At 47.4% G+C, this 13,705-nt stretch overlaps 1 protein-coding gene across 2 annotated transcripts in view; it reads right to left on the bottom strand.

The window, feature by feature from the left end:
* Positions 1–13,705, bottom strand: part of SLC6A5 (solute carrier family 6 member 5) — a 64,913-nt gene that overhangs the window by 9,136 nt on the left and 42,072 nt on the right. For both annotated transcript variants that reach the window (XM_042959191.1, XM_042959192.1), the window contains 3 exons: positions 9,420–9,532; positions 8,539–8,670; positions 7,498–7,597 (listed from right to left, as the gene is read on the bottom strand). In XM_042959191.1, coding sequence (XP_042815125.1) covers positions 7,498–7,597; positions 8,539–8,670; positions 9,420–9,532 — 345 coding nt within the window. The remainder of the gene's footprint in view (positions 1–7,497; positions 7,598–8,538; positions 8,671–9,419; positions 9,533–13,705) is intronic.

Below are 13,705 nucleotides of genomic sequence, written 5' to 3'. Positions count from 1 at the left end.
GAACATTTAAATAGATATTAAATATGCTCTGCAGTGAGGGTCAAAAATGTCATCCCAAGGTAACATCTAAAAAGCTCAGTTGCAGTCTACCCCAGGCGTCTCAGCACTGCCACAGCCAGGCATAGTCACCTGTGCGGCTGTTTTCACAGATGGCCTTATGTGCTTAGCAACAACTTCGGCAAAATCCATTACGATCGTGGTCAATAAGCACAGTGTATTACGAAAGCCTTGGGATTTAGAGTGAGAGTCACTACATATTAGTTTTTGTCCCCACCCTCCCAAGGACACTCTTCCATGAGCCAATTTATCTTCACTCTGTGTAAGATGGCAACGGCCACTGCCCACTCTGTTGGAGCTCAAAGGACTGCTGTCCTGGTCACCAATCAACTTCACTGAAGTATCAAGCAGAGGAGATGGTTATTCTCATGGCCACACATAACTACCATCCCCACACACTCACAGTTTACCAAGACCTTTAAGCTACTCCTTGGACAGAGGGGCCACTGAGGAAGGTTTTGGAAAAGGACAGCTTCTCACATTGTTTCCTGAGCTCATCAGAAGCATGGTTTTCCCCCAAGTGTGGGTCGCCATGCTGATGGGACGGGAAAGCTCCCTGAATTCAAGCTTCAGTGAGTCAGTATTTCTGACCAGGGGCCCAGGGGCCTCAGCTTAAATCTCCCCATTCCTTTATCCTCTGGTCATTTATGTGAAAAGTGGGTACCCTGCAGGTCAAGAGGAGCAGAGGCACTCCTCAGGGAAAGCCCCCATTTCCACTATGCCTCCTCCTTTCAGGAATAATCCCTTGCACATCTTGAGACCTTTTTGTTTGAGACATTGGCCACTTGTTCCTCCAGTTCCCGGGCTCTCCCAACCCCCTTAGGTTTCTGGGTCCTCTGCCCTTAGCCCCATGAGGAGCAGCGTAATTCAGTCGCTGGGGACTCCCCTTCCACTCCTCACTTGCTATCTCTTACCCTTGGCCATCCACTCCCTGTGTAGCGCCCGTACGAGCTGCCTTCACCTGACCTGTGCCCCTGTCCCCACCTCAGCCCAGAGTTATCCTCTAGCCTTGTCCCCTCAATGCCTGCTCTGTGCTGCATGGCAGCAGGAAAGAATAATGTGATATGAAAAAGCAATCTCTTGCTGGGGTAGAAAGCAGACACTGGTATTCCTTCAGGGAACAAAATAGTTCATCTCAACCCCTTTTTTAAAAATGACCCTGATAATATTCTATATCTTGATCTGGATGCTGGTTACCTAGGGGTAAAAATTCATTCAGCTGTACACTCAGTTATGTGTTCCTTCCTGTATACACGATGTTATACTTCAATATTAAAGTTTACCCTCAAAAGTCCACTCTAGCCATCATCCTCAAAATAATGGATCCTGAGGGGCGCCTGGGTGGCTCAGTCGGTTGGGCGGCCGACTTCGGCTCAGGTCATGATCTCGCGGTCCGTGAGTTCGAGCCCCACGTCGGGCTCTGTGCTGACAGCTCAGAGCCTGGAGCCTGTTTCAGATTCTATGTCTCCCTCTCTCTGACCCTCCCCTGTTCATGCTCTGTCTCTCCCTGTCTCAAAAATAAATAAAACATTAAAAAAATTTTTAAAAAAATTTAAAACAAAAAAAAAAAAACAAACAAACAAACAAAAAAAACAAAACAAAAAAAAAAATAATGGATCCTGAGACCTTCCATAGTCCTCAGCTCCTGTTATTTGCTTCTACTCCATGCCAAGCCCAGACCCAGAATGTCAGCTAACTCTCATGATCATGAATCACCAGGCCCTGCTGACAGCAGCCATGATGGAGGACAGCCAAGCCTGAGGTTAGCTATAGAGCAGCCTGCTCTGGGAACGGTGTGGGAGGTTCACCAAAGACAGCTGTTCTCAACTCACTCTAAAGTTTCTCAGGTGGCAGCTGAGCTTCCTATTCTGTCTTAAACCCTGATCAGGGTCAATCACAATGTGGTACAAGGGAAAGAGTGCTGGATGGGGAGTTAGGATCTAAGAAATTGAACCCCTGTTCCGCCTCTAATTCATGGTGTGATCTCAGGAAAGGTATTCTGTTTCTGAGCCTTTGTTGGTTTGCTGGGGGGACTGGAGAGATCAATCCATGACACAAAGAGGCTCCAGGTTGGTTCCTTATATTTACAGGCAAGAACTTCATGCCATGAGCAGCTGACCTGACCCTCTTTGGATTTGTTATTTGTGCATGTTCTTTAGTGTTATCAAATGCCTTCAAGTGAGTGGCCTCTCCGAGCAGTGAGGGGAGAAACTCAAAGGAATAGAAATCAAAGCTAAGACCCAGAAAAATAGACACAAGACACTGAAGGAAGCCTGAGTGTTTAAAAAAAAGATTCTAGAAGTTTCTGCTACTGTTTTCAATTCTGTTACCAGATTATTCCTCTCCAATAGACCATCCCCAAGAGATGATGATGTACAGCTTGACTCGGAAACTGATTTGATGGAGCGCAGCTTTAGACCCGAGGAAGACACAGAGATGGCCTCCTATAGGAGGAGAGGGATGGCGGTAAAGAGCACTCCAGCTTTCCCAGAGGGGTGAAGGAGCTAGATGCAGAACTGTAGGAAAGGGCAGATGGGGGCTGCTCAGATTCAGCAAGAAGCAGAGTTTGATGCAGAGAGCATGGTGCTGAGATGGTGAGGGAGGAGGCTTGGGTTCCAGGGCCAGCTCAGTGTCCAGAAAGTCACATCCCTCTCTGGGACTCACATGAGGGCTCTGGACACCTGGCCTTGGCCTCCCACTAGCTCCAGGTCCCATGATGGTTCTGCCCCTTCTGCCAACTTGTGGTCTGGCCCTGCAGGTATAGCACAGGAGAACGGGCTGAGAGCCACCAGGCATTCGTCCTCCTGCCTCCCACTCATTCCTGATCAGGCTCTCCAACCCTTCTACCCTCTGCTGGCTCTAAACCCAGTCCAGTGATACCCATCCCATGGCCGACTCACCCAAGTCCCCACCTGGGTCCCTTACTGTGTCAATGGCTACCTTCCTCTCAGGCCGTTGTTTATGTGGCTTCCTCTTCCTGCTCTGTTCTTTCCATTGACCCAAATCCCCCTCACCCTCAAGGCCTAACTCTTCTTTTTTAAAAATTTATTTGTTATTTTAGAGAGAGAGAGAGAGAGAGAAAGGGAGGGGCAGAGAAAGAAAGAGAGAGAATCCCAAGCAGACTTCACACTGTGAGTGCAGAGCCCAATGCAGGGCTTTATCTCAATACTCTGAGATCATGACCTGAGCTGAAACTAAGAATCGGATGCTTACCCGACTGAGCCACCCAGTCACCAAGGCCTAACTCTTGATAAAAAGAATTGTTCATGGAGCCTGGGGCACATGCATAGGGACTTGCCTGCTGCATGATCTCGAGTCTGGAGGGGTAAGATAAGCTCCAAAAGGGATCTGAGCAACTGCTTGTTACTGAGTTAGCAGGAAAACAGCAGGAAAAATGTGGTAAATCATGGCTACTATTCTAGACTCAACAAACAGATTTGGGGCTCAGAAATTGGTTCCCACAAGCTCCTTATAACCAACCAACCCTAAACTGAGAAATAAAAAACTTGTTTCAACCAACCAATCATTTTCACCCATGCAGCTTTGTGGCTTTTGTCTTTATAAACCATACCTTGCCCTTGGTCTAAACATGATCTTCAGGGGACTGCTCTCCCTCCTGTGCAGCCACAGCTGGCCTCCAGGCATGTGAGCTGTGCACTTGTACTGGGCCCCACACTCAGAAGGGTGCTGCCCCTGGATTAATGGTCTTTGGTTGCCATCTTGAAATTCTTAGTACATTTTTAATGAGGGGTTCTGCATTTTCACTTTGTACTAGGTCCCACAAGTTAGGCCTCTGGCACTGTGTGTACCTCAAATTGCTCCTTTATAACGAAGGCCCCATCTCTAAAAGCCAAAACCCTATGTGTTAGCTCATATTTTTCCCACCTTGGTTACTAATAAGCTCAACACTCACTAAATCTCAGTCTTTATTTTCTTTTATATCTTTTTCTCTCTCAGACAGTACCTTCTTGAGATTTTTCCTGGCTACTCTGGCCCTCCTTTTTCTTTGGGCAGCAAAAGCTCCTGACCAGGGATGTGCAGCTTAGTCCTGACCTTCCTCTCAATGTTAAGTGTGAAGTGGCCTTACTCTTCCTGGAGCTAGCTGGCAAATTGCCTGAATATCCCTCCCCACCTTCCTAGGAGCACACAGGACATACAGTAAGCACCTAATAAATACCTGTTCATTTACTCACACATTTACCTGTGTGAGTTATTAATGGACTGCAGCCTGTCTTTCCTAATGTTTACTGAGCCCCAGCAAATGTTGCTGGGGGAATTTGCACTCTGAATGAGAGGCAGACAGTGACATTTCAGTCAACAATGTTCTTAAAGAAGGTGGAGTCATGAGGAACAAAGTTAAGCTTGCATGCGTAGAGTTCTGGAGAGACTTGGTTGTTTTGTTTTGTACTACAAAGCCCTCGATGAGTTCGGCCCGCAGGATGGGTAACAAGAATTGAAGAAGGACATATTCCATCACGTAAAAGCCACTGTTTGGTGTGAATCTAACATCCCTCATGAGGATGTGGAGAAAGACAGTCTGGGGGCTGAGATATGAAACAAGTAACTGACCAAAGTTGAAAACACAAGCAAGATAATTTAACATGTTGCATCTTAGAGGAAACATACAATGTAGAGTCTAGCAGATAGCAGACAGGAGGTCTTTGTGATAGCAGTTCAGGCACAAGGTCCCCCAGACAGAAGTCTCCTGAACTGATGAGCTCCAGGAAGGTACAAATCATTTTTTCCAAGTGACTCTATTTATTTAAAAATCTCTTAAAGGGATCTCACCTACACAGAACATAGGGAGTTCCACTTTTCAACCTGGATCCCTCAAACCCAGATATTGGCCTTTGAGGAATCCTGACTGCAGAACCTGAATCAGCTACTCAAATCCAAAGATAAAACTTGCAAAGTACACCCATCATATTTTATGTGTTCAAATGACCTCTTCCTCCTCTGGAATCTTGAGTCTAGAGACTATTAGAACCAAAAAGAAAACACAAATCTCTGCCATTCACTTGCTTAGTCAGGAAGGGAGAGCCTCACATCAGTCAGGTTCACTTTCATTCTTCACAGGTCTATGTTAAATGGCCTAAGACTAACTTTGCATTAGTCTGGCCTCATCATCTGAGTAAAGAACATACCACTTTCTGGAGTATAAATTATATACATGTTCAGGCTTTTCCTTTCTTCTAAGATTCACTTCTTAATATTCTATCCAGATCTAGGGCACCTGGGTGGCCCAGTCAGTAAAGTATCTGATTCTTGGTTTCAGCTCTAGTCATGATCTCATGATCTCACAGTTTCGTGAGTTCGAGCCCTGCATCGGGCTCCATGCTGACAGTGCAGAGCCTGCTTGGGATTCTCTGTCTCCCTCTCCCTCTGTCCCTCCCTGACTCAAAATAAATAAATAAACTTAAAAAAAATCTTAAAATTCTATCCAGGTCCAAATCAGAGGTTCATGCCGACTTACTGTGCTCACCCTGAGCTCAACACAGAGTCAGCCTGGTTCTGGAGGCAGCTGAGCGCCAGCTCTCTTAGAGTCCAGATAATTTTCTTGATGGTCCCGGAAAAATTAGCACAGCTCAGGGACTAAGGCACTCAGGGTTTATTTTTCCTTCCGAACCAAGAAATCTATCAGATTTATAATGGGGAGGGGGCGCAATTTCACTTCTAAAAACAGAAAATTTTAAAGGCCTCTATCTTAATGATGTATGTAATCCACACTGGGAAGCACTGTTTTATAGAATCGAATTGTGCAAGTGTGCCTTTTGTGGCAGTCGGCAGTAAGGACACAGAGTAGAGGAGGTCGAGACAGCTCTCTGCACTTGGTCCAAGGGTGCAAATGAAGTTCCGTCCTGACTCTGCCAGCGGACCACCACGAGGGGCTGAGTCTCCAAAAGGGGGCCTCTGGGCCTCTTCTTGCCTCTCCATGGCAAAGCCTTTGGTGTCTGGGCACAGAGCTAAGATTCACAGTGGTACATTGACTGGGTTCCTGCCAGTGTCTGCTCAGGTAGAAGGCTCTCTGACACTTCACCCTGACTCAACGGCAGGTCCTCAATCAGCCTTCACTGCCGACTCCAGGCTATCTTTTCCGCCCAAAGTGCTGGCCCCATGTCTGTGGCCAGCAGAAACTAAACTCTCCCGGCAACGGGGATGTGATTTCTAGACTGAGACCAATGTCCCTTCTACCAACACCCAAATGACTGTAGTATCTTCCTGTTTCTGGGGCATCCAAGTTTTGCACCCAAGACGTTTCCTTTTCACATCGTGATCATCACCACCACCCCTCCATTTTAATGAAGTTTTCAGGAGAGCAAGAAGCTGTTGAGCACCTGTTGGGCAGGAAGTTAACAACTGCGTTAAAAGCAAGATGCTCCTACCAACGACAGATACCTGGCCATACAGTGAAGTTTTCTGGGCCCCCAGCTTTAATTAAAAGGGGGAGTTCTGCAGAGTTGTCTGGCCTGACCCCTCTTCCTCCAGACATTTGTCCTTTATGTGTATCGTGTGTTCCAAGTGATACCCTGCATTTCTTTTTAGTTTAGAGCATGCTGCTATGTCTTTTTGGTTTTAATATACAAATAGTCTCTACTGGCATTGTTCACATTCCTGGTTCTGGTGACCTTATCTATGTTAGGGAGGCCTTAGTCTGTGGATGGTTCTAAGACTTCCAGGTACGGAGAAGTCATTAGTGCCTTGAACCCAGCAGGGCTTGCTTGTGTGACTGGCAGTGCACACAAGGGGGCCAGGAGATCCCCTGGTGAGACACCCCTCCACCAAGCACAAGCACCTCCACACAAAAGGCAAAAATGGCATTTGCTGCCCTACCTTCCTATTGTTCTTGATAATAGCCCCCATTAATTACGGGATGCAGGTTGCCATGGTGATAATAGGACAGACTAAACTGTAAGGAAATTGGAAGTTCATTCCTGGGAAAAGCTCGGATTGAGTTCTTGCATCACAGACTTCCATTATGTTAATAAAGTTTCCTAAGACCAGTGAGCCTGGTGGTCTCTTTTCTCATTGTGGTATCTGAGGCCCAGCCTTGAAGCTACTTCTTGCCTCAAGCTCGATGAGGATTGCAAGACCAGGAAATAATTTCACACCTGCAAAGCAGCTTTCCTCCTCCCTAATCTGGCCACATCCACAGATCCTAAGTCATCACGTGTCAGACCATACCCAAAGGCATGGTCTTAGGAGTTTCTGAAACAAAGAGGGATTTCTGAGTTTCACCATCAGCCACCTTTTTCTTCTCAGTTAAATTCGGATCACGGTGGTCCCGAGGCAAATTTGGAAATAAAGGTGCAGCCCTCTTATGTTTCCCAAGGAGCCGCAATTAAACCTGTCATTATCTTATTAAATATGGAAAACCCACTTGCCACGGAGGCCTTATGACACTAAGTCCTCCCTTGGCAGTCAGCATGGCAATCTCCTTACCGTACACGTAGGAGATCCCCACAAGCTCAAAAATGGCAATGATGACGAGGGCGTAGGACGCGGCATACGTGTCCACAAGCTGAAACATGTAAATTCCGCCCTGGTAGGTAAAAGAAAACGATCAACACCGGTGGGCTTGGATCCTGGCTCTTCCCACTTAGAACAGCCAATCCTTGCCTTGTGGGGAAGAGAGTCAGATACAAGCAGGAGTCAAAGGCTCTCCCCTCCCCTCCACAGTGGTAACCTAATCCCAGTCTAGTATGCAGGCTGGGGGCCTTGCCATGTTAGCAAAGCAATTCCTCGAGAGAGACTCTGAGCCAATCAATAAAACAAGCACAGAAAAGTGATCTAAATCTCACTCTTAAAAGGCAAAGGTCAACATCTGAAGACGTATATGTGAAAGCAGGCAGATGGTTTCATTTTTGCCTTAAGCAATAGACAGCTCTACCCCTAAATCTGCACTCCCCTGACCTTCATATGACCTTTAGGTGTCATTGGGCACTCCTCACACATCCCCCTGCACCTTTACCTTGCTCTTTATGCCTCTCCATGACAGATGAGGCTTAGAGACTATCTTATGCCAATTCATCATTTTACAGATGAAGAAACTAAGGCCCAAAGGAGTGACTTGCTCAAGGTCACAGAGAGAGAGAGAGAGAGAGAGCAAAAGCAATACATATACTGAGCAAGCTAACGTGCAGGACTAGAAGGAATCCAATAGCTGTTTGACTCCCATGTGTAATGAGTAACCAACTGGGAATTTCTCTGGTCAGTAAATTTGGATTTTCATGTATTCTATTTTCTTAAAAGTAGGACACACCTGTCTTGTTGGCTCAGGGAAGCGACATCTCAATTATGAAGATGCTACAAGTAACACTAGTAGCCAAGGTGACGGGTTTTTATCTGTGGCCAGAATCCCTCATGACTGGGTGCTGTCCACACTGGAATGGCAGTGACTTGACTACTACTAAGAGTCTCGAGCAGATAGCCATCGGGCCCCCACGTGCCCCACCCCAAGCCTGTGGCCAGCAGGCAGCTCACCTGAGTGATCATAGGGAAGCCCATGATGAAGAAACAAATGCAGCAGCCCAGAGTGAAGACCGGCTTGTGTGTGCGCAGGTACTTGGGGAACTCATCTGAGATGGAGGTCACGATCGTCTCGATGGTGGCAAACTGGAACGGTGCCAGGAGAGGGGCATCTGAGACAAACCACCCAACCCAAAATGTTCCCAAGGTCCTTTGTGTTTCCCACCGGGGAAAGAGGTATTTGCATGAGGTTTGGTTCTTAGGACTGCATTCCCCTGATGGGTCTAAAAGGCTTTGTTGGGGTCCAACCCACAAGGCCAGCAAGGGGAATCCAAAAGGATGTGAGCTCTAGAAACTGCGTATCCAGCCCCCGGAGACTGCACACACTCATCCATCAGGGCATGTGAAGCTTCACTTGGTATTCATGAGATGTAAATTCCTTTCCTCCAGTTTACCTCGAATTTGATCTTCAACTTGAGGAAAACCCCTCTTTGCGCCAACCACTAAAGTCTGAGCCCCTGCCAGCAAGATTCGTGGCAGTCTCAGCCCCACGGCAATCTCCCTAAAATCGACTTCATATTATTCCCTCTTATCCAGCCCCACAGAATTTGCATTGGCAAAGTGACACCAAAGATGGAAGTCCACAGGCTAAAACTTGCATGGAGAGTGGAGGGAAGGAGAGGGAACGGCTTCTTTGCACGACCCCACGAGTCACCCACGAATACAAAGTTGTCCTGAGCCCTGGACAGGTACCTCACCATCCTACATTGCTCGGGGAAACATTCAGAGACCACCAAGGCCAGCCTGGCCACAGGCTGCACAGAGGAAGCAGGCGAGAGGGTCTTCGGGAAGGGCCTCGGGGAAGGCTCTTCCTTTGATAAGGGGACACGGCTCACCATAGTGTCAAGTCCAAGAGTGAGGAGCATCAGGAAAAAGATGATGGCCCAGAACGGAGAGAGGGGCAGCCTGGTTAAGGCTTCTGGGTAAACCACAAATGCGATGCCTGGTCCTGAAAAGGAACAAGACAGATGACTGCACACAGGCCCAGCTCCGGACCCCCTCGTCCTGGAAGGAAGCCCACAGGGGCCTCTCCACAGACATATTATATGCTGCTTCCACTGGTTGTTTTTCTTCATCTCCTTTCATTTCCCCAGTTAGACCTCAAACTCCTTGAAGGGAAGGACTAAGGGAATCAGGCCCACCCTTCAGTGAACTCAGAGGTGAGGCTAAAAATAGTGCTACAGCAGAAACTCAGACTCCAAGGCCAGGCTGTATCCCACACATACGCCACAAAACCCCCCATCTCTGTGTTGATGAGTTGGGGGAGCATATATAATAATTACCCTGTAGAACAGTGATTCTCAACCAAGGGTGAGTTTAGGCCCCCACCCCTGACCCAGGGGACGTTTGGCAATATCTGGAGACAATTTTGACTCTCACTACTGGGGTGGGGGATGATTATTGACATCTCGAGGGCAGAGGCCAGGGATGCTGCTAAATATCCCTCAATGCACAGGCCAGTCCCCATGACAAAGAATTATGCAACCCAAATGTCAATAACGCTGAGGTTGAGAAACCCAGCACTAGGTTAGACCACACCAAGAATGACATCATTTCCTGCCTTTCACAGTCTTCCTAGTCACTCCTCCAGGAGAAACCTTTTGCATAAATCGTGAATCCATCTACTGCTTTTATTATCTTGCCTTCAAAGGCTTGGTAAAGACAGGGCTACATGAATCCACAGGTAATTAGTTGGGGAAAGGGAGCTGTGAGACACAGTGTAAAGGTTAAAGGAAATTGGACTCTAATGGTCAGACAGATCCAGGTCCAAATTCAGACTCTAGGACTCCAGCTATGCAACTCAAGACAAGCCATTTCATTTCTATAAGCCTTAATTTTGCCCATCTGTCAAATGGGAATAACAAAAATACCTCACAGGGTGTTTACGAGGAACAAATGAGACAGCACAGGCACAGCACTGAGACCAATGCCTCACACATCATCAGAACCCACAGATTATTCACTGTGATTATGAGTGGACAAGGAACTTGGAAACTAGCGGTTCTGATTCAGGGTTTTCAGCAAATACAACACGTGGCCTTGGCAGAAGAGGTCTGAGCTGCCATTTCTCTGCTCTCACAAAGCCTGCCAGACATTCCTACCTGCCTCGCAGCCTCACTGGGAAGATTACTGTGACCCACGATCGCTAAAGACCCAGCAGTTACAGATTTCCTCGTAAACAGAAAACTAAATGATAGTGGCAGAGACAAGTGAATGCCAGGTTAATCCACAGCCACCGCACGTTTGGAAATCAGATATTGCAGCACCTGGAGTTTTTATAACTCAAGCATAACAGCACTTTTTTAAACTGGAATTTATCAGGTTGTTAGTTCCTAATGTTGCCGAAGGCCTTGGGGTATTTAAAATATAAAACCTTGAATGCTTAAGATACCCCCGCTTTATGCATTTATTGAACAGACGGCACAGCCAGCCTCTGAAGGCTTCCTATGTGAACCATAAAAGTCTGTATTAAACTACAGTTCAAAATAGGTCTCAAATGCAGAACACCAAGGAATCCAGTTTAGTGCTCTGGCGACAGCCGGGCCCATAAAGCGGACAAGAAGGTCTTGAAACGGCCACGACACGAGGACCTGGTTGATTGCTTTAACAGGATTTGGCCCTTTGGGCTTTACTGCTTTTTCAGGGGACAGGAAATGACTTCAAAATATTCGGCCTGCTTCTATTACATCTGCCTCCCTGAAGTACACAGGTGAAGGCATCACTTTCAGCAAACTCAGTGTATCTAAGGTGGCTGGGAAGTGGATTTTTTTAAAATACATTTTTATATTACTTTGTAGAGTTCAGGGTTTTTTTTCTCCCCCACTGGAAAAATGGATTGACTGAGCCCCAGCAGAGTTTTCCCCAAAGAGGCCCTTATGTCCCATAGAGTCCGAGTCCTGTTCCTCTCCTCTCCCACTGGGAGGCAGTATAGCCCAGTGGCTGGAGGGCATACTCCATTTCCCTTGTGGACTGAAAAACTGGCTCTTCCTCTTGCCAGCTGTGGGACTTTAGATGAGGCTTGTTCTCTCTGGACAGATGTCACTTTCCTTACCAATGTGGATAATAGTACCCACACTGGGCTCAGAACGATGCCTGGACATAGTGAGAACTCAGTACGCAAAGATCGTCAATACTCTTCCTATGAGAGGGGATCAAAGAGGTTCTGCATGTCAGCAACTTGGACAGGAGGTCTCTGTCTTGCTTTATCCTAGAGAGTCTCTAAAAACACAACCAGGGCTCTGGTCAATGCAATACACCGATCACAACACACCGGATATGGCCACTCTGCTGGGAAGCCTATTACGAATGGAAAAGTTCTCAGAGGATACACTGCCTGAACTGTGCCTTTGGAAGGAAGGACTGACATCCAGGTGATAGACAGACAGTTGGATGGATGGTCAGTCCTGTTTGAGAGTATTCATTTTGATCAGCAGTGTCTCTGAATGATTAGGGACCTAGATCTGGGAACTCTAAATCCAATATGCACATCTGTGTTCATCTACTCTGGTCTAACCCAGTCTATCTGAGGGTACATGAGCATTTCTGCTGCTGATAGAGCTTCTGGTTGGATTCTGACCATGAGTTTCAGCTCCATAGGCAGCAAAGAAGGTGGTTGGCAGGTGACCCTAAAGGTTGACTTCCCAGGAAGGTGCTTTTCTGGGGTAGATGACTGAGAACATGCCCCCTTCCCTATGCTCATCGTAAAAGCAGAGGACAGCTGGTGTCATCACTAATCCCATCCTCAGCTCCCCCCAAACCGATATGGCTGAGATGTACAGCAATGACTTTGACAAAAATGCCTCCCTAAGAAGGGAGTGGTAAACAAAATAGAATATTGTTAGGTCACTAAAGAGAACTTGTTTTGGAGTAAAGACCAAAACACAGTTACTAGTGTTGGGTCAGCAAAAATGTACCCAATGTCTGCATGCCAACATGGCCCAGCTAGGAGGGGGTGGGGCTGACATTGACTGCGGGCCCGACCCCAGATGTCTCTCCTGGATTCTGCATAGCATCCATCATACCTGAGAAAATCAGACATCCTGCCAATCACATTTAAGAATGTGTGTAAACTCAGATGAAGGGATAGCTGCCCCAGGGGGTCTGAGAGGAGGCCTTATGAGCCAGTGCCCACTCCCTCATGCGAATGAGGCACTCTGTCCCTGTGCCAGTGACAACCAGAGATTTAACACATTAGAACCTGTAAGAAGTGCTCTTCTCCCCATTTAAATCAGAGGAAGTGAAAAAAATCTGGAAAGGGGAAGTTTTCAGAAAGAAACATGGGCAATTGTCTTAGTCTTTCTTTATAAAGGAAAAACAAAATTCTGTTTGGGTTTTAGCGACAGGTGCCTCCAAATCCTTTTCCTGGGGCAGGAAAGAGCTCAGAAGAGTTAGCTAAGGTGGCCACACATCTCAGGAATCATAACCCTGCAACATGGCCACTGGTTCACGATGAGCTCAGGAATGTCACAAAACTCACAGACACTTCAGATCTGCTAAAAAGTGGGCCAGAACCTCCCTGCTCCAGCTACTCTGCTTAGAGGAAATGAGGACAGCTGGGGTGCACAGGCACCCCCCCCCCCCGCCCAGGACAAGGCCTTCTCTCCCCTCCCTCCCCTCCCTGCTCCCCAGGGACTTGAGAGGTTTCAAGGAGGGCAGGGGGGTAGCATTCACTCAGCAACTCTAATTTAATGCAGTGCTGAAGAACCAAACACCCTGGGGGGTTAACATTCTCTCCTGGCAGAGGTAATTACCCCCCTGGAGTATGCCAGCTCTTTAACTCTTTGAGGCCCACTGTGCACCAGCAGCATCACTGAAGCCCTAATTAATTATCCTTGGGGAGCCAGCAGAGAGCCCAGCAGCAGCCCGAGGAGAAGGTGACATTTCTAGGGCTTAGTTCCCTCAAGTGCTCGCATTGGAGCATGATCTGGGAATGGCAGTGAGCTCCCTGGAGGAAGCCCTGTCCTGTCCCCACAGTCCCGGCGCAGTTCCAACACCAAGGCATCCCACGAACATCTGGTTAGAGAATGACTGAAATGACAGACAGTAGCCACAATGAAATCCCTTAATCACGGGATCCTTTGTGGAGTAAGGCTGGGAGGAAACAAAGAGTTAAATAAAAATA

This window comes from Panthera tigris, chromosome D1 (genome assembly GCF_018350195.1).
Source record: "Panthera tigris isolate Pti1 chromosome D1, P.tigris_Pti1_mat1.1, whole genome shotgun sequence".
Classification (NCBI taxonomy): domain Eukaryota; kingdom Metazoa; phylum Chordata; class Mammalia; order Carnivora; family Felidae; genus Panthera; species Panthera tigris.
Note: the sequence above shows the minus strand (reverse complement) of the source record. Positions and strands in the feature narration are given on the sequence as shown.